The sequence below is a fragment of the Nylanderia fulva genome, unplaced genomic scaffold, assembly GCF_048542155.1.
Source record: "Nylanderia fulva isolate GAGA-0341 unplaced genomic scaffold, ASM4854215v1 Scaffold25, whole genome shotgun sequence".
NCBI classification, from domain to species: domain Eukaryota; kingdom Metazoa; phylum Arthropoda; class Insecta; order Hymenoptera; family Formicidae; genus Nylanderia; species Nylanderia fulva.
The window spans coordinates 2,669,986-2,692,338 of NW_028190314.1; the positions used below are offsets into that span (position 1 = coordinate 2,669,986).

General features: G+C 37.7%; 1 protein-coding gene across 1 annotated transcript in view; it reads left to right on the forward strand.

The window, feature by feature from the left end:
• The first annotated feature begins 6,939 nt into the window (after positions 1-6,939).
• TfAP-2 (transcription factor AP-2) overlaps positions 6,940-22,353 on the forward strand; it is an 83,222-nt gene continuing 67,808 nt past the window's right edge. Inside the window, exon 1 of the mRNA XM_029315451.2 lies at positions 6,940-9,864. Within this exon, the coding sequence (XP_029171284.1) occupies positions 9,595-9,864 (270 nt within the window). The 5' untranslated portion in view covers positions 6,940-9,594. The remainder of the gene's footprint in view (positions 9,865-22,353) is intronic.

The following is a 22,353-nucleotide window of genomic DNA, read 5'->3' on the forward strand; positions in this document are numbered from 1 at the left end:
AGAGTCGAAAATATTTAACTTTTTATTATCTATTTTTATATTTTTAATATGTCACTGTTCAATTATAATGAGGTGCACATTTGGGAGTAAACAGGTAGATATTTTTAAAAATATAATAGGTATATGAAGATGTAAATTTATAAAATTATTTTGCTTATACTTTTCTATATCAGTTTCAATCAGTTTTATCTCAATTAATCTCAGTTTCCTAATGCACACGTACGATATATATGAGTCTTCTGAATTCAATTACGTGACAACGTGATTTCGTGCAGAAATGATTCCACACGAACGATATTATAAACCGGTTAATGAGAGAATTCAATCCGTGGCTAAAATTTTATATTTCGTTTTTGTGACATGTCAACGCGCAAACGACAGTGAGCGCATCGCCGAACAAAATTAATGATACGAAGAGGAATTATATGATCGTGAAGCTAATAATGATTAGCGTGCAGAGAATTACGAGAGATATCACTAGCGATTTAGCGTCGTTTGGTATGCGATTTTGGAATGTAAACGTATATTCCAAGAGAAAGAGAAATGCATTTTATAACATAGTATCGATCGCGTGACTGGTCTCGTTATGTTAAAATACAGCATCGACACCGAGTGTGACAGAAGTCATCCGACTTTAACACTAATTTATTATTATCATAGCTGCTACATTTATATTTTATACCGGGTTCTTCTCGCAACCTACTTTATACTTTTGTTAATATATTAAATAAAAAAATATATTTTTTAAAATTGTGTTTAATTAAAAAAAATCTTTTTATTCTCTTTTAGATAATTGAAAATATCCGATGTCTGATAACATCGTTCCATAATAGTGTTAACAAATTATTAAAAAATATATGAAAAAACTCACCGATTTTGTCATTTCTCTTGATCAAGTGTTATGTCAAATCAATTTTGTTTCGTCAATTAAAATGAACGTAAAAAAAGCTATAAATACCGATCACAAAGTAGGCGCGATTTTTCGTTTCGATATAGCAATAATTTATTCGAGAATAACGCGTCACAATGCGGTTTCACAATCGTGCAGCGGTAACGGCCGGTACTCTCAACACAATTCTAAATCGCGTGATCGAAGACGTGATTGTAATAACAAATCTCTCAACACAAGACACGCCTATCTACTATTATCATTGGTCGAGCTTGTGGGATAAGAAATGAAATAGGAATGGACGCGGCGCGGAACCGTCGTTGATTGCGATCGCAAAGTCGAATGGCAACGACACGCAATTGGCAGTGTAATTTCTAGTAGTCAACGCTCGCATTTATCACTCGAGTTATCGATCGATTCTCTATTTAAGCGCGCCTTCATCGACTTGTTTAACCCACAGAATTTCATCGTAACTCATAACAATATACATGAGGAATAGAACGCTGTTTCGACAGTCGGTGAATTCTGACAGTTTTCTGTTTGGAGAAATTTATTAATTCATTTTCAACCACCTGTGACGGTATATTTTTTTGTCATATTATGAAGCTTTTTATATAAATTTAATGATGATACAAAGAAAGCTTCTTGTTGTATATACCGGAATGAATTGTGCATCGACTTGTTTAATCCACAAAATTTCATCGTAACTTGCGATATACGTGAGAAATAGGACAATTTTTTATTTCTAAAAATTATGAATTTATTGTCAACCATATTATAAAGTTTTTTATAAATTCGATGATGATTTGTACGAAAGGGGAAACTTCCACAATTTCCATGTTTAAAAAAAAAAAACGAATTAATTGTACACCCTGGAAGGGAGAGATACGTAGACATTAATCCGCTTCGTTCCTCTGTTTGCAATTTCGCCTCGCCAATTTCGCATTTCCATAGAGACCACCTACGACAGCGCGACGTCGCTGACGGCGAGGTTGACGACACTGTCGTGAAAATCGAGCGGAGATAAGCGAACGTATGCAGGTATACGTATGGAAGGAGGAAGAGATGCAGGGGTTAGTGCCATTTGTACAGCAATATATTATCCCGACGAGTATTACATCGTATCGCGCAGGTTGGATGGCCTTTACCATCAGGGGGATATTGTGCGCCACCCATACGTGGCCACACATCCCGCGACACGGCCGCCGCTATCTGCATCCGGCAGAGACGCGCCCTCAGAATAGACGTGAAAATATGCTCCGAGATTTCTCTCGGGAATGCCGACGCTCTCTGTCGCTCACCCGGTGCCATCTAGGTATACACTCGCTCGCATTATCGCTCGACGAACGGCAGTCCGTTATAATCTGAAAAATGTATCTTCCTCTCAGCACCCTCTCTCACCCTTTCTCTCTCTCTCTCTTTTTCCTTTTTCTCCCTCGCGCTCTGGATAACTCGACGCGACGCTTTTCCTCCCGATCCATCGTGTAGATTTTTTCGCACGTGGTCGACGCGTTGCTCTCACAGCGATCGGATGAACATGCACGTGGGTGGCGGCAAGAAAGAATTCTTAGCGTATATACGGCGATAAGGATTTGGCTTCTCCAAAAGAAATCGGTGAATGGAGAGAAGATTACAAATCACGCCATAGAACTCGTCAAACTTGTGCCTTTTCAAATGTGTCTGCAAACACTTTATAAATAGCCATCGGTAGCTTTCTTTTAATGACAGCATACATTTTGATGGTCTTCAAAATTTCCTACCTGTCTCGCATCACCCAATTATAGTGCCAGGTTGAATTCTAGTTGATGTCACAACACATAACATATATAAATAAATCTAAGTATAATCTATATTTTTTCTTAAATTTTTAATTAAATTTTTAAATATTGTTTTTTTAATTGAGAGATACTATATAATTTTACTAATTTAAAAGTACACGTTTAAAATGAAACGAGCTATTATCCTTAATTATTTCCTCAATCTGTTCCACTTTTATTAATTGAAGCATACATACTTTTCTCGGGAATATTTTACATCTCAGTGATTAAAGAAAGCATTATGTTTTTTTTTTTGGATAAGGAAAAATGATATCCGTTAAAAGCCTTTCGCGCGTTCGACTTGAAAAAGAGGCGCCAGGTTTGCTCGCAAGAACCAAGATCGGAATATCATCCATCCAGTCTGGACAGGTGCACATAAAGCAAAGGGGAACAGAAGGGAGACAGAGAGGGAGGAGAGGGGAGACGAAAGAAAAGAAATGATCTGTCTTGGTATGCCGAGGGGGCCAGCCTCGTGAATCGTCGGAATCATCGGGCCTCGCCATTGCCAGTCGCTGCTCACCTGACCCGAATATTTTCTTTCGTTAAAGGGTATTAATCACCGCAACAAATTCGGTTTTGTGCGCGTGAAAAATTCCCGCGACATCTTTGTCGGCGCGAGTACAATCGAGATGAATCAGCGATTAAACAAGTCTATCGACACGGATCTACTTTTGTAGACTGTTATTATCTTTCTACAATTCGTCTACTTAAAGTACTCTTAATTCCGTTTTTAGACATGTAAATATCACAGATATGTAGGTATATAAAAATTAATAAAATTTGTAACAGCTCTTTAAAAAATTAATATACATATAAAAGGCAATAAGAGCTAATTAAGTTCTGTTATTAATATTTATTTATGGAAAAAAAATTTTAACATAAAATATTAGATAAAAAAAATATTAGACAAAAAAGTTCGAACGTTTCGGTTGCCTTTTTCAACCTTCTTCAGAAGAAATTAACAATAAATTATTCATAACTGTCAATATACTAAAACTATACAGAAACAGAGTTATTCGCATAAAACTACGTCAAGATATTATTTTTATAAAAAACGAAATCAACGCATTTTTTAAAAGCATGAGCATTTTTATGTATTCTATTCCTCGAATCGTCATTTAATGTAATTGTCGCGTAACAGATATCTCGCTAATTGTTCCGTTCGAAGGAGGTCGGTTGCGAATCTCGATAACAGCAATTGTTAATATGTAGTTAAATCGAGTAAGATGTTATATTGTGACGTGGAGGCTTAACAGATGTTGATAGCTCGAGGTAACAATAGCGTATGAATTCGTTTTTTATAAAAATAATATCTTGACGTAGTTTTATGCGAATAACTCTGTTTCTGTATAGTTTTAGTATATTGACAGTTATGAATAATTTATTGTTAATTTCTATTAATCTTTATTTTTAAATGATGCGCTGAAGAAGGTTGAAAAAGGCAACCGAAACGTTCGAACTTTTTTGTCTAATATTTTATGTTAAAATTTTTTTTCCACAAATAAATATTAATAACAGAACTTAATTAGCTCTTATTGCCTTTTATATGTATATAAAAATTAAATTGCATACACAATTTTTTAAAACCTGTTGTGATAACAAAGAATTGAACAAAATATAAAATTTAAGAATTAAGATGAGGTATAAATCGAATTTTTTATCGTTATTATAGAGAGGAATCATCTGTGCGATACTTGTATAATAAGCGATATAAAAGATTGAATTATACAGAAAAAAATATTAAAATTAAACCTAATCTAGAGGAAAGAGAAATCACACACACACATTTGTGAAAGCATATGCATTCGGCCTCGTAATTTGATAGAGCGTTTCAGTATACATGTGAATTAATCTATACTAATGAAATTCCAATGAAACCGCATACATAGTATTAATATCGTATCGATCGTGTATTTTAAACGATCGATTATCCAATCTGTAATCCGGGGCGAACCGCGTTTTAAAACCCCGTTAGCATCGCGCTCTCTCTCTCTCTCTCTCTCTCTCCTTGCTTTTTGCAGGCGAATTCAGCACACAGGCTATGCGGAAGAACACTCGCCGCTTAGACGAGATTTTATTGCAGTTGAAATTATATATCGTCGCTTATTGCTGCGCGGCACTGCATTCTTTCTTAATGAGCGTCTCATTTCGCCTTCGTCGCTGTTCGCATTTCGGGTAATGGATGAAGGAACGTTCACGTTCACATTCGTACGGATTAATCCCGTTGATATTTGCTTGCGATCAAATTGGTACGTTTCAATGTAACGACGTAACCAGCGCGGTCGAGTTTTATCGATTTAATTGCGGCATTAATGGCCCGGTAATTGAAATTAATTATTTTTATATTATTAATTCTCGTATATGAATAATTAGTTGCCACGGAGAGTATATGAAAGGACGACTTTTCATTATGCAGAAGTCGTGCATAAGCCATACGCGCAAAACTAACGTTATTGCATTTTATTGATTGCACTTTGAACTTGGAGAGTGGATGGTGTCCCAGTTTTGTTGACATCGAAAATATATGACTAATTAAACATAATTTATGACTATTTTATAGGTATTAATTATATTAATACATATTCAATACTTTTTACCTGTGCCTTTTTAATTTTTAATAATCTGACAATATATTATAGCATATACGTATCGTATTTCATGCGCGTTTTTTTTTTTTAATTTGTGCAGCAGGATACGAATAATCCTAAATTTATTATTTCAAATTTTATAATAAAGAATTTATTTAACATTTATATTTGTTCATGCGCGTCCGTAAACATAAATGTATTTTAAAACCAGTAGATTTTTCAATGCCTTTTTCAAAATTTTATTTTTATTCAACTCGTCGCTTCGGAAGCTTTTTAACAATCAATTATAAATAAATCGATTATCGAATTGTATTTTGCTGCGACGCCACTGGTATTAGATCCGAGTTTGGTTCTCGCTCGCGCAACATCGGGAAGCGTGCGTGCGTATATACGCGCGAAGCTAATTGGGAAAACAAGTAACGAAGATAACGAGAGAAAAAGAGAGAGAAGGAGAGAGACCGGTTCAAAGTGATCTGGTGTTAGGTCGGATCTGTGTGGACTGCGCGAGAGTCGACAGATCGTACGTCGTTAGTAACGATCTGCGATTGAGAAAAGACAAGAAGCTCCGATACCTGTTGCGGAGATACCGCCGTAATCTGACAATTAAATGAAAATGAAGATATCTCGACGTTAATCAGACTAGGAAAGAAATAAGGAAAGTTATAGGCATTATCAATATTTATTTATTCAAATTTAATACAAAAAGGAAAGAATAACTTCAATATTTACGATGCTAAACAGAAACAAATTAATTGACTCTGAACGAGTTTTATCAAATTGCCACTACATGGTATAATAATATTAAATTATTTAAAAAATAGATTGCGTTCGAAATTTAAAATCTGATCATGTCTTGGCCCTGACATGACGTAACTTGGCCGTCATCCATGAAGGTAGTGGCGACTACAAGAATGCGAAAGCAATCCGAAATAAACACATTCAAGTTTAGTCGCGACAAGCACGTCCTCGCGTCAAAGATATCCGGCAACCAAAAAGAAGAGATGAACAAACGAGACGTACAAGAGGAAACATCCAAACCGAAAGGAAAACATTCGACTCTTATATCCTTGTGCGGCGATCCTTGTCGATCCGCAGGACATACCGTGCGCTCCTGGAAGGAAAGAGAAACACCGAGTGATCTAGCAGCAACAACTTCTGAGACGAACAGAGAGACGATGATGAGGATCGAAGAGGAGGAACGCTCGTGGAGGAAACGACACGAAAGAGGGGCACAGGCAAGACAGAGAAAAGAGGAAAGGAGAGACGAAGCTTGTCGGAAGGCAGCATCGACGGAATCGAGATCGCGCAGGAACGAGACGGAGAACGTGACAGCTGGCGTCGTTGATGGTGTTGGTGACGGTGGACGCACCACGTGGTACCAACGACGCGAGAGCACGGTAAGTGTGTGATGGTGATGGTCGCCGATGGGATGGTGGTGGTCCAGCGCGCATATATCGTGCCACGGAGCGCGGCTCCAACACTTGTTCCACGCAGCATGGAGCGAGGAAAAGAGATGGACGGACGGCTAAGCAAAAGAAAGAGGGAAGGAGAGAGACAAACCTGCCCCCTCCTGCCGCGGGCGGCGCCACTCGAGGAGATCCTTTCCTCTTTTCGCCTCTAGGCCATTCTCGAGAGGCGCGCGCGCCAACGCGGTGTCGTTCGATCGGGATCCTCGCCGACCTTCGATCAATACGCGGAGGTTTCAAAAAAAAGTGCATACCGCGATTTTTCACCGAGCGACTTTCCCGAAAGTGACCTCGCGTCGTGGTTCCCGCGTGGAACCTCGTTCCCTCTCTCTTGAAGCCGTCGATCGGATCCACGGTTAATCAACGACGACGTCTCCTTTTCGCCCCCCCACGTGACACAGTGCACGACCACGTGGTCTACGATTGATTGATCGCGGGACGTCAACATTTCGAAACGCTACTAATCGAGAAAGATTGACTTCCGTCAGCAGTGTCGCTTTGGAACGCGATTATGTAAGCGGAAATGATGAGATCCATGTGTAATGCGCGCTGACAGTGAAGATTTTGAGTATTCGAATCGTGATCGTCGGACAAGAGATCGATTTTGCAGCGAGAAAAAAATCGTCGTGATTTATATATACCTGAGGATATTGAATAACATCGGCTTTGCAAGCTGAGAGAGGATATCAGAGTATGTCTATACGTCGTGCGCGTCGATCGATCGGCGGTATCTCGCTACTGTCCGGTATCTGCGTCACGATTCCGCGAGTGAAATCTAGCCGGGTCGAGCGGCCAAGCGTGCTGTCGATTGTGAGAACGGTAGCTGGCACCGGTTCGCCACCAAGGAACTAGCCTATGGCCACGTGACTTTCGGTGGTGGCCCCGTATAGTTTCTGCGTCGTTCGACAGCGTACGCCATTGGATCTCCGGATGCTGACCGATCGAAGAAAATCCCAGAGAGAAACCAGGAGAGTATCACGGATCGCTTCATCACTCTGATTTTTTTCCAAACCTGTTAAATTCATTAATCATCCTGTCGACGGCTGGAGGAAAAGTTTGCGGTCTGCGGAACGAATCGCGAACGACGCGTTGTCGGTCCGCGTTCGACTACAAGGAAAATCCGCGCGCGTGACGAGATATGCCGCTTAATTACGCATCGACGTCCCCGCCCAAGTCGGAGCAACTTTAGCTAAGTGCACCTGGGAGAAAGAGAGAAACAAATAAGGAAGGATTCCCTCTATACAGCGCGTTGCGTATCCCGCGCGGAGTCGGAGAGTTGAATGCGCGCACGAGCGCGAGGTCGACCCTCTCTCGATCGCCTCCTCGAAACTCGAAGCGTCGAAAACTCATTCGAAAGCTGACGCATCGCATGAATACGAGACACGGTCCGCAGGCGATCGTGACGCAAGAATCGGGGAGGCATTGAACTGTTCTTCCCGCGAGTTTTTAAACGCGACGAAATTTCACGAATATCGCGAGATGAGAAATCTTGCAGCGTCTGTTGGACTTTCGAAATTCCGCTAAATATTCCGCAAATTATTCGGTTATCGCTCGTGTATCGCCGATTACCTGCGAAGCATGAGTCCGTCTCGCTCGTGCGGTATTACTGAAAGCTTATTAAAGCGACTGCGTGATTCCTCGTTGCACGATCGAGATATCGAAGCTCCGCTGCCAGACAGCGCGCTGACAGCTGTTCGCAAATACCGCAGACGTGTTTTAAGCTCTCTTAATTGAGTGGGATATAACGCGCGCGCCGAGAACAGCACCGTTTCCTCGATGACTCTTCAGAAGTAGAGTGAAAGTTACATCTGACAGTAAATTTGCATACAATTATAGCGGTGCCATTGCAGCTCGTTACTTTGAATACTTCGACGGATATGTCATTTATTAATAATGTACGATAGTATAATTACAATTACTCCTCTGCAAAATTTTAAAGAGCGCGTCATATGTTTTTTCAGAGCGCAATAATAATTGTGTTTCTTATTGGAACTCTAAAGCCAGTATTTTGAGAAAATCATATATTTGTACGCGCTTGAAATTAGATGTAATCAAATGGTAATGATGCGCAATGAAGCGCATTACCGCGATTGGTAGCAAGCTTAATGCTTGTATCATATGCGAAAATTAAACGGAGTCAAAGTAAAAATCTATCTCCAACTTATATACGAGACATTTCGCTAAATATATACAATTTTGTGGTTTAACCTGTGCAACCATATGTTTATATTTCTTTTAAATAAATGAAGTTTATCCGGTTAATGGACGATCATTACACTATCAAGGGGAATAATCAAAAGAGATTACTGCCGAGGAAAAGTAACTTAACAAATATATGTATATACACGTGGACATTACCGGCAGTCGTAATTGGCCAAAGTTTCATGGCGAAAGCGAGTCCCCGGCGCATTCCTCTCCCATCAAACGATCATTACCAGATGATATTCGCATCGGTCGTCGAGCATAACGACAATCGTACAGAGATATACCAATCGAATTGAAATTTCATCGTATACGAGGCACTCGTATTTCTCATTATCGAGACCGCGCCATTGTTCTCGGAAATAGCAATAGCAAACTGGTACAAGCTCCATTTCCGGGTCTCGCCACGATAATGCTACGACTTTATTAAAGCCAAACAATACAGGATTAATTAGTCAATATCATTGGAAACTCTCAATAATTGAACTCGCGAACTCGCACGAGATTAAACGGTGAAAGGAAGCTCTATGCGTACGCTTGATTCGCGCTCGCTTTGCTCTCTATCGGCGATTATCTCACCGGATCTGCGCGAATTCCGGTAAATGAAATAGCGGCGACATCAGCGGACCCCGATGTCCACCATGTCCGTCCTGGAGGCCGCTGACACCGACCGGACCATGTCACCGCTCGACGAAGTCGTATCCCCGGCAAGTGTCAAATCGGAACTGATGATCACCGACATGCTGGATGAGCACGAGACCGCGCTCGACGCGCATCGGAAACGGAAGAGAGATACCGATGGTGAGGAACTGACGCCGAGGAAGCTGCCGTCACTCACCAGGAACAACAACGAGGTCGGATTCGTCCTCGAGGAGAGTCCTGACGATGACGATAGAGACGACGTGAGTCTATAGTAACTTCTCGTCTCAGCAATGTTGAATCTATATTTCGAATTACGTAATTAATAATTGTAATCGAGGAAATAATGGTATTCTTACATTTTTTATGCTATAGACGCACAGAAAAAATTTCTGAAAGCATCAAATATTAATATAAATTATTTTCGATATAATTTTATATTTGCAAAGTATAACATTACGTTATTTACAACATTGAATTTATCGAAAATATAAACATCAATCTCAAGTACATCTCGCACGGAGATAAAGTTACATAATGTACTATATTTCAATCACAATATACACAATAATGTCTTGCATTACAGATGCATGTGCGTACATCAATGGCTTTAATAATATTTCTTTTTTTAAATCATAATTAAATTATAGGCGGAATTACGCTTTTCTTTTTTTCAAATGCATTTTATTGTCATATTGTGACAAACAGGTCTTAAATAATATTGCGCAGAGTTCTCACGTGGCAAGAGAGAAAGAAAAAAAAGAGAGAGAACAGCTGACGTGCCCGCGCCTACGCACGGTTATACCTGTTTCGGAGTCTGTATTCTATTCTGACACTCGGCAACAAATCACACACACGTAGATGCTCAGATCTACGGCTACAATAAAACGCAGCCATTAATGTGTATTCTTTCGCGCTTTAGGAAATCTGCATCGTCAGTTGCCCTTCTCGCATAATTATTATTTCTATTGTGAAGACTTGACATGATTCAAATGCATTTCTACAATCACTGATGTTTATCTACGCTTTCCTCTTATTGTTAGATTTAGTTCCGTAACTTTAATAACTTTATCTAATAAATCTAATAACTTTATTATCTATGAATGTTCACATTCTAGCTATTAAAAGAACAAGTTATTGCTATTGAAAGAAGTTAAATTTCTCAACCCGAAAAATACAGCTATTCTATTTAATTTGCACTAAGAATATTAATCAATACCATTAGGATTAAAAAAAAAAATCTAACTAGAGGATTATCAATATGTTATCGTTTTATTTTTATAGATGAATTATTTCAATTTTTAAACAATAGAATTTCTGACCAAGTTTTTTCTGGAGAATTTCTCTCGAGATGCCATCACTACGAATGATTTGATAAAATTTTCGCGCAGTAATTACTGTTACGAGAGCAATTCATCAATCTCTTTGAGCTAAATGATGGTCGCGTATTGCCTGTCTTTCGTAAATCTTCATTTCTCGATCTTAGGATTCGTGCCGACAAAAATATCAATCGGCAAATGAGGCCGAGTGGATTAACTTGTAGACAGCATCTTCGTAAGATATAAGCCGATGGGGTCGCGATATGTGCGAAACGGGTTTCAGGAAAAATCCAGACGTAATTCCGAGATGTGACGATGCCGACGTCTCTCAACGTTCTATGTAGCACGTGGTAGCTACGTCGATGATTCCGCTATATAACCATAGAACAGCGTCGGAAAGATTCCATTAACCGTGTTTCCAGTCGGCGAGCGCGAGCGCAAAAATTAACCCTTGCTACCGACTCGGGCTTGTGTCGTTAATTATATCCTTGGAATCGACGCTTTCGCGGTATCTAACGATACTATGAGTTACCTTAGGAAACTTCACGCTTCTCGTGTACGAGATGAGGGAAGATTAGCGCAACATCTTTCGATAAACGTTGCGAATCGAAAATGATTTCGTTCTTCATCTTTTTTCAGTGAGAAATTTTGTTTTCTTCTCTTTCTTTTTAGTTTTAATAATTATTTTTTGTAGAAATTGATATATAATTTATTTCATCAAAAATGAGGAAAAGTAATCATTAATTAAGGAAATACAATGTCTTAATGTTGAATTAAACGAAAGATAATTATATAACATTAAAAATGAAGAAAATATTTTTATTTTTGAAAAAAATGCTTTTAAAATGAAAAATTGATTAGATTAAAATTTTACTTGCGTGTAGATTCCTTGTAGGAAAGAGAAAGGTATAGAAGTCATCGCATGATGGAAGTGTTAATATTTTATAAGCTTTTTATAATTGTTGCTACACGAAGCAGTAATAATATGTAAAATACGTATCGACAAATTATTATCAACGATAAATATCTTTGTATACACATAGAAAATGTGTTGTAAGTTCTTAAATGATCAACTTTGCTTAACTTTGATAACCAACTTCTAGCATAGAATTATCGCGCAATCTTAATGCCAGCGTGCGCAAAGGTATAACCATAATGATAAATCATAGTTAGTAATGTAATTTGACAGCAGATTAATAACTTTTATAGTAAGGTAAAATTTAGATTTGTACGATTAACCTCTGTCTCGTGATGTTTCTTGACATGATCCACCATTGTACATTAAGCTGCATATTTATATATAAAATATTTATTTCTCTTGAAATATATATAGAAAAAATGTGAAGATTCGAACCATAGATTTATAAACGTATGGAGAAAGCTGTGTTGCCTCGAATGTCGCGTATCGTCAAATATGTCGATCTTCGTTATCGCAATTTTATAAGACGTGCGAATAATCATTTCAATTTCGCGTTGACTGACAGTCGCGAATACAAGGAAGTGAAAGTACCGAAAATAGTGCGTTAAAATCGGCACATTGAACTTCGGATCCGTGGATAATGTCGTCCCGTTTAAGAAGTCAGTAAACACCGCGATTGATCGCCGAAAGATTCCTCGGTATGACAGTTTTAATGGCTCCGCAAGTAATCGCCTTCGCGCCTTAGCGATTTAAAGGTGAAGTTGGTGGTGAAGCCTTTCACGTGGTTACCATAAGATGCCCACTTATATACCTGAAAGCGTGTATATATGCGAATGTGTGGCGAAGAGTTTTTCCTGTATACGATTGCTCATGAGAGCATGATGGGTTTAACTTCGCAACTTCGCACGAGATGCCACTTTAATTCACGAGAAACAAGGAACTCCTTATATTACATACGTCGGTTGTGCAATAAAATTTCAATAATTAATACTTGGCGGTTCTCTGATCAAGATGGAGTCTTACACGCAACAATAATTGATACGTTGGCAAATAATTAAACAGGGTTTATTCGCTTTTCGTTGGGTAATAACGTTTATATTAAGACGATTATCACGCGTTTACATGTTTTTATCCGCTTCGTCTTTTATAATCATGCTGATGATGCAAAGGAGAAGAACGCTTCCATATAACGATGCCTGTCTATCGTGATGATAAATATGTATTAAATATTGATAAATGAATGACAATTAACCTAATAATTATCGACATCTATTTAAATAAATAAAAGATTATTGATTTGATTAATCTTTTCATTGTTAACATCTTCAGTCGTTCATTTTTCTGATTCAATAAATATATTTGCTAAAGAGATGAAATCTATATTATCACAAAACTATCAAATTAATATTGTTTTACTAAAATTATCAAGAATGTTCAAATTTTCATTAAGAAAATATTGTCCCGTAATTACCAGAATATATTCTTGTGATGAATGATTTAAATTTTTCAAAATATTACTTGTTTCTGCCACTTTTTTTATTCTCTGGATATTATTAGCAGCTACCGATTATAATGACCATAGGAGTGCCGTTACCTTGTTCCATTAAACGGAGAAACTGCCGCATAACATCATCCATAACGCAACTTATAAAATTAAAATTAGGCATTCTCTTGTAAAATATATTATTATGATCAAAATGCCATCAATCAAGAGATGCCTTCAACTTGCCACGTCTCATATAATCGTGCACGTCTTAATTTCTCGCACTAATTATTATATACATCTCAACCCTATATAGGGTATTCCAAAAAAAAGTCCCGATAAATTTAAAATCAAATTTTAATCTTGTAAGAAAAATTCGAAGAAAACATTTGTTATAGTTTCCAACATTTACAATTTGAAAACTGTTAGCGCTGCTAACAACTTAATTAAGACAAAAATTGAGAATTATCGTTAAGATCGAGAGATCGTGGGACTCTGCATATATGCTCAGCGTGTGGTGGGTCGAGTACCGACAACCGGAATTTGCTGTTTAAAATCGGAGATCAATCTTCGTGAAGTTCTTAAACGCTTCGCGTGTGACGAGTGTCCCTGACTTTCATTCGCGGACCGTAATGATTACCTGCGGAAAAATTTCAGCCCGAAACGCGGTAGTCTCTAAAGACCGGAGATAAATCACTCCTGGCATTGCGGATAATGATAGGTGGTGTAAGACGATCGTGTGATATATTGTTGGCAACTCCTAAAGATAGCGCTTGAAATTCCCGGTGAGTGATAATATACTACATGCCGCCGATTGCGCATGCGATTTCCGATGCGATCTATCCGAGGATAGATGATTACGGTAACGTCGCTGAAAGGGCGATCGATCAGAGCGAAATGACGCTCTTCCGGTTATTGACGTCGCCCGTTTCGTTGCATCAACGTCAACCAGGGAAAAAAAAGATGTTACTGGGAAAAAGAGAGAATCGCACTTTACATTAGTAGGTACTTGTTTCTAAAGGGAAAGAAAATAAACGGTGGCCTTCATCGTGCAACGCTTACATACAAACTTTTACCTTTATAATAATGATTTATAAATTATATTACGATCGTAATATTTTTTACCATTTTTTTTAAATTGTGCATTTAATGCATTGATCTGTAACTTTATCTCTATTATTTATACATGCAGTATTTCTTGCAACATTGCAGTCTATTGTTAAAATTTCATGATAAGCTAAATATCATTTATATAACTTCATTTATACGTGAGGGCATTTTACAATACCTATGGATATTATCGCAATTTTCGCTTGTTTTTTTTTTATGACCTCGCAGTATTTAAACACAAATAAAAATGACAGATCTCTGAAGTATATTAATACAAATCTATGTATTGATACATGTTTGTAACTTTATCTCTATTATTTATACATGCAATATTTCTCGCAACATAGTCCATTGTTATAACTTCACGATAAGCTAAATATCATTTATATAACTCGTTTTATACGTGAGAACATTTTATAGTATGGATAATATTATCGCTTGTTTTTTATAACATTGCAATTTTAGTACAAATAAAATGATCTTTGAGGCGTGAATGCATATAAGGTAACATTTTTTATCTCGCATACAATTTTTATTTCACTAATATAACTGTATTGGAATTCACGACGTGAATTCCATGATCATGATATAACGTCACGAGAATCATCAGAGTCATAGCTTTATCTATGCGTAATTAATTTTTATTTATACGCGCATCTCATACCTGTCGCCGTGGACAAGGTTACGAGGCTTCATTCGTTAATTCATCTTTCCATCCTACGTTTAGATCTCTCGTCTCTCCGACGAGAGGCGAAGCAAGTTCGCGCAGAGAAGGCAAATCTGACAAAATTAATATCCCGTATCATGGCATCCTATATGCGCCACGATCTTTTTTTTTTTTTTATAAATCAGTTAACCGAGAGGTATACCATTACTCAATCGAATATAAAATCTTCTCGTGCATCGTGAATATATATTGCAACGTGTGAGAGTGTTTCCGCATTTGTCTCTCTCTCTCTCATTGTAACATTATAGTATCATTCCTGATTCTCTATATTATATAAGATCACTTGCCGCTTCTCATCAGTAATTTTTTTAATTATCTCTGTCGTTAATATTTGACTTTTAAATTCTGATGGAATATTTATTAAAATAATGGAGTAGATATTTATCTGATTTTTTGTTAAAGACATTGGCATATCGTTACTACAAGTGTACGCTAATATCGTATAAACACATTTTATTTAAACAAGTGTATAATAATACTTCTCTTTACACAATTACACTTTTTCCATTTGTGACTCGATCTTTGAAGTAATTTGATAAAAGTGTATGTGTAAACTGCGTACACGTTTATAAATTCTTCGACAAGAATTGAGTCATTATAGAGACTCTTGTATCGATACGCATTACGAAGGCAACAATGAAGTTGTAGATAAATATCTAAGCGATATCAGAAATGATTGCTTAATATTTTAAAATCTCGCGAGAATTATCGTGATTTCAGCTTTATGTATATAGGGAAGACGGGTGTGTGCCATGTGTGGCGGTTATTGCGGACGATTATCGAAATTGCCACGTTGCGTTCAATTTCTCACGTGGCAACCAGGAAACTCGCTAAGAGGGAATACTAAATAACGCAGATAGGCGACGATAAAAAGTGCGTAATCATCGGTTGGCTTTCGCTACTAAAATATTCTTTCTGCAAAAAAATTGGAAATTCTGACTATAAAGATTATATGCCATTAAAAATTAAATATGTGCATTTTAACGTATCACACCATTTAATATAAAATATTTTTTTGTATGAGAGAAATTTTATATATGACATATGTAATTTAAATTTTTCATAAAACATAATAAACATTAGAAATTTTCCTTGATAAATCTTATGCATATGTAAACGTGGCGGATAATAATTTTTCGACGCAGTTAGATAATAAAATACAAAGTCAAGGGGTGTAGGCGGATAATTCGCGACTCTCGCAAAATGCTCTTATTGTCAGACTCGGGGGAGAAAAATTGCGTCAAAATCGAGAGTCGGAGTCTCGGTTGACAGCGGGATAAGGGCGTCGACACGTTCAGAGGAACACACCGGTGCGATTCTTAACGACGCCGGTGTCGCTGTCGCGCGACAGAGAAAGACGAGGCTTTTTCTTCCCGCGAGGCAATAAAGATCTGGATTAAAATCCCACGTCTCGCGGCGAATGCGTAAATGCATAAACACACCCGCGGCGCGCGCCGAGGCGCAACCTCCGGCTCCGGATCCAATAAACGACTACGTAGCCGGCAAATTTATCCGCGTAACAGGCGCTTTACTCTCTACGAGCGCCGTATATATTATTACTACGCCCGCCGTTTTATCTCCGCCACGTTTGCGCCGTCGTTCGGTAGCTAGGAGTCTTGCTCCACTTGGCTTCTTGGTTTTTTTTTTGCCACTTAAGCCAATGCGGGGCCACTGTTTATCTCCCGATAGTGAATTTCGATAATGCAAGATGAATTTTAATCCTTGGAATGCACAACAAGGTCGGCTATCTATCTATACAATGAAGATAATTTCGAGCCGCGCATATTAGAAGCTGTCGCTTTAATGCGAACCAAATTAGGAGAAACGTAGAGTTTAATTGACGTTGAGATTAAGATTTCTCTTACTGAACGAGCCTGTTATATATTTTTCTTTCAGACATTTTGTTCAGTACTTTAAAATGATTTCTCTCTTTTTGTAGAAATTTGTCGAGCTTTAAAGTTTATTTTATCGCATCATTTTTAGGTATTCGGTACAATTAACATTTAATTAGGGGAAAATATTTTCTTAAAAAATATTGACATTAAATAAAAGCGAGTGTGCATTTAAATTGAGAATTTCTTCTCAAAATTGCATCATTAATTGGTGCATTTTAATGAATCATCTAATTTAAATTTTTGACTAATACAGGAAATACAATATGTAAATACAAGTTATTAATTCCTAATTGAATAACGAATATCTGAATATATATATTCGAAAATTAAAGAAAAATTTAAATACAACTTGTTGATTCATTAAACGCACTAAAATATTATTATTACGTCGCGAGTATGAAGCGCGCTGATCTCTCTCGTTAATACAATAATAGTGCCTCATTTACGACGAACTCGGTTGCATTCTGCATCTCGTCGTTGCATCTGATATCACTTTTGTGCGACCGCGACCACTCCGGTCCGCAACCGCAGCATCAGTTAAACGCAAAACGTTAAAGTACGCGGTGAGATGCAGCGCGTGTGTCACTTATAACCCTAGGATCTCTAGTAGGATCTATGGACGGAATTAGGTATACCGGGTGATTTATGTGTGGAGGAATCGGCGAAGATAAATGAAGAGCAGGCCGGGGACGATATATTTGAAGTACGATGCATCTCATCGTTCCGCTTCGGCGAAACCGGAGCCTTCTCGCGCTCCGATTTCGAGCTCTGCGATATTAACGAAACGTAAAATACATCGCGATACGGCATCTGTCGTTTAAATTACCTCTTCTTACCTCGCTCTTATCGCGAGCAGCGCACACAGTCCGGAATGTCCGTTCCACTTAAATCTTCGCGCGCGGAGAAATATGAAGTCGAGATTAAGTGAATTCTCTCTCTCTCTCTCTCGCCGCGAGGCAGAAGCTAATAATCCGATATTTATCGCGAAAGATTTGCATCGATTGCGCATCGACTCGCTATCAGTTTCTGAATAGGATTACTTTGTGCAGAAATAACGGTTACAATAAACAAAATATGTATGTGTATATTCATACATTGCGGAGTTGAATTTTTGTCCGATGGTCTTTCAGAGAGAAGATTATAAAACGCTTATAAAACGGATGGCGGCGAAAAGGTTACCTGTTTAACTTGGCGTGATCTTTAAGGGAATAATATTGTACTTGCATCTCTCTCGTTGCGCGTAAAGAATGTCCGAGCGATTGCGCTCGATCTGCAACGCGACGCGAGGAATATTAACTTCGGTCGCGCGAGAGATAATAAACGCCGGGGTAAGAGTCGCCGTAAAAACTTTTTGCGGGCCCTTCGTTTTTCCTTGCCAACCCGACGGGTTATGCCGCTCGTTTTATTGCGCGTGCTTTGCACTCCATTCTCGTTGAAAGGCGACTAGAGGAGACCCCGGATTTCGCGCGGGATTTTTTCGTCGTACGCAAAACCAGGGCAGCGAAGCGACCGGGACATTCGTTTACGAGAGAGCCAGAGCTCTGTTCAAATTGGATAATATAAGGTTAAACGTACTGTAAACTGCGTACCGTTTTTAATTATAAATAAGGAAATAATAATTTTCACGGTTAACATCACGATTTTGTATGGCATTTGTATGGAAATCACAAATGAACATTTTCTACATTTTCCATTTTTATAATTGTTTTCGAGTTTCAAGATATTAAAGTACATTAAAACGTGCCTAGTCTCTATTTTTTTTTTTTTTATTTATTTTAGACCTTAAATTTTACTAATTTAGGATGTTCTCTCAGGAAAAACAATTTTTGTCAAATTTATTTAGGAAAAGAGTGGTATAAAAATTCAAAGAGAAAAATGTAAAAGGCTGTTGTTTATGAGTTTATGAATTTTTAAATAGCTGTTTTATTATGATTTTGCATTTGTCAAAAAAATGAAAAATCTTGTGCTGTAAATAAAGGAAATATTGCGAAATTTTCATAATCATTTAAAATTTATCAAATAAAAAGATTACAAAAGTAATTCTCATAATAATTAATAATTATTTTAGATTAAGATTTCTGTGTTGTCGATGTAATTTACAAATTTATTAAAATTTATGGCGTCATTGCTCGGTTATTCAATGTATGCACAACCTGATTGACGCTCGGAGGCATCTGACAGCATGTTACCTTAAAATATGTAAAGGATGAAATTTAACTTTTTATATTCCCATATGAGATGAAAAGTCCTTCGAGACGGAAATGTCGCAAAAACGATATTTATCATTTTCATTTGCACATTATTTTGTACTGTAATATAACCTCCCGTCATATTCAATTAATAATGCCTAGTTAATACAATACTGATAATTTTTTTTAATAAACTTTATTCACCGTCACTACTATTATAATCCCAAAATGATCGCTCCCGATAACTTGCAAATTATACCCACACGTACAGAATAATTTGGCGGACGTGTATGCGGTAACAAGCACAAAATAAAACGCATACATTACGACCTTAATAAAGCGGAGCCGATTTACATAGTAATTACTAAGTTTTCTGGATCCAAATTACCTGCGTAGCGAGACGTCAAAGAAAAGACGAGCGCCTGACAACGCGTTCAAATAATGAGCGAACGGGACCGACGAAACGAACTTGCGAACATTAGTTAGAAACTGTACAGTTGCATTTTTTAGTTTCTCTTTTTTTTATTGAAATGACATGATGCGTTACATCGTTTTAAATTTTTTTTTAAATTTACTGTGTAATTATGTTATAATACGATAATATATTTTGATATAACTTGATAGTTATAATAACCATTAAAAATATTATTTTTCTCATAAAAATTAATATTATCTGTCATGTTCATTGTATGTTTAATTTTTCATCAATCAAATGCTATCAATAGTCGCGCGAAAGTATTATTATATCACAACTTTATCTCACTATTACTCGAAACTCGATTGTTTTGAATCAGAACAAATTTAGTTCAATCTATTCCATCTGAATCATTATTTAAATCTGTATCACAAATTTCAGATTTGAATAATTTCGCGGGGAACGAAATTCACTTTTATCACGAGAAGCTCATTATCGGAAAATTACGTATTATTCGCGTGATTATAGGCTCATTTAGAAACTTAATTAATTTTTTAACAATCGGATAGTCTTCTGTGATTGCGGATCAATTCTTCGAATTAATTTCATCACGACGCGACTTTCACGCGACGATTGGACGATGCGATTTTACCTTTCGGCTTCTATTGTTAATCATTATACGAAATTGAAGTCGTTTCGCTTCATTACAATTGGCAGTTCGATTAGACTCATTTCAGACGGATTCCCCTCAATTTGACACTATCGCTAGTTCAACAACTATACACACGCGGATATAACCGTTAACCTTTTGACGTCCTACTTTGAGATCCTACCGTGAGGATCTTATATACAGATATGCATACACACATACATACATAAACATGACTCATAGAGATTCGTGTAAGTAATATGAATTATAAATCGCGAGGGTTCTCTTCGTGAGACTCTACGAAATTACCACTCAGCCAGTTAAGACAATATTTTTCAAGACAACGACGAAGGAAGAGAAAAAGAGAGAGAGATGCAATGAGATAGAGATTATATAGATAGGGAGAAAGTGTGCACGATACAAAGACACTGAAAGTACAAACTCAGAAATATTGCGCGAATCTAACTACATGTACTTACTTTTGATGACGCTTTTAATAAATGACAGTTGTGGTGTACGATAATGTATATAGAAATCATGTTGGAAATCGACATGGTACAACGTTAAGAAATTTTTGGAGAGCAAAACGCGGAATGGATTGCGGAAGGGTTTAAGGAGAGAAAAAGCAGCTCCATATATTCCGATTAAAAAGTCCACGGATGAAAGCGTATATCGTATAAAATGCAGCCGTGTCGTATACACGAACACGCGTGTCACGTTCACACGGAAGTCTCTCTTTCTCTCTCCCGGTCGTGTGTCCTGAAAAATGCTCTTTCACCTTCGGGAGTGCCTCGCTGATATATTTTATGCGTCGCTGCGAGCGCCTGAGAGCCACCTGCACTTACCTGTGTATACATATATACGCATTCGTCGACGCGAATTCAAGTAGCTCCGTCCAATATGTCGGATCTGTAAATGTAAATTCAGTTTGCCACGCAGCAAAGTGAAGAGACGTACGAGAGATTGATTTGTTTCCTCATAGAAATTTTTTTTTTTTTTACTACAATTCAAAATTTTTTTTAACCCGATATCAGGTTCTTCAGGATCCTCGCAGCAGAGATTGGATGCTGCAGTTATGAAATCATGGCTCATTTAGCCTGATATGTTTTACGCGTTTCATTTATATCCGCATCAAGCAATGTTTATTTATAAAGCTATCCTATGTTTATGTGATAACAGTCGCGGAAGAAATTATTCAAGCTGATTTTGGACCCCCGAGTATGGTTTGTCTGCCCTCGTAATGCGGCACGCGGGTTTCGCTCCGAAAAGTGCTCTTTCACCTTCGAGGGTTGTCTCGTTGAGCGCGAGATATACTTTATATATCGCCGCGAGCACTTGGAAAGCACCTGCGCATGTCGGCCTATACCCGTCGGCATGTTACGTAGATAACCTGTGCCTATGTTTCGCCGCATGTATTTAAACATGAGGCTGAGTCCTGTCGCGCGATCCACGCGCACGCACACGCATAGTGCGTGGATGTTTAAATATTGCGTCCAGGCTGTATGTAGGTACGACGCAGGGCGTGGAACCTGTTACCGGTTCGAGTGGGCGGCTGTTCGGTCTCTCTTTCTTTCTCTCTCTTTCGGTCAAAACCGATCGATCGAGGCCACAATGTGTGTATTCAATGTGACCCTACGTTGGCGATCGGCACTCGCGAAAAAACGTTTTTAATTCAATTCCGAATCGAATTCAATTTATAAGCGAACGAACGATCTAATTCACTGTGTTTAAATTAAATTTGATCGCTTATTTTCTCTCTTTTCGAAATCTAAATTTAAAATTACAAATGATTAAGAAAAATAAAACGAGGACTCGAAATCGCTCCGAGAGTTTAAGACATTTTTTGTCTCGCATTATTACTGTGATTTTTTAAAGCATTTTGAAATATGTATGTTACGTAAAGTCAACAAGATTATATATATCGATTCACAAACAGCATTCGTATAATTTATTGGACTAGATTCTTTTCCCTGACAGAATAGAATTCATTATATCCTTATCTTTTTCTTGTCAGGAAGATATATATCTCCGAAAAAAAACCACGTA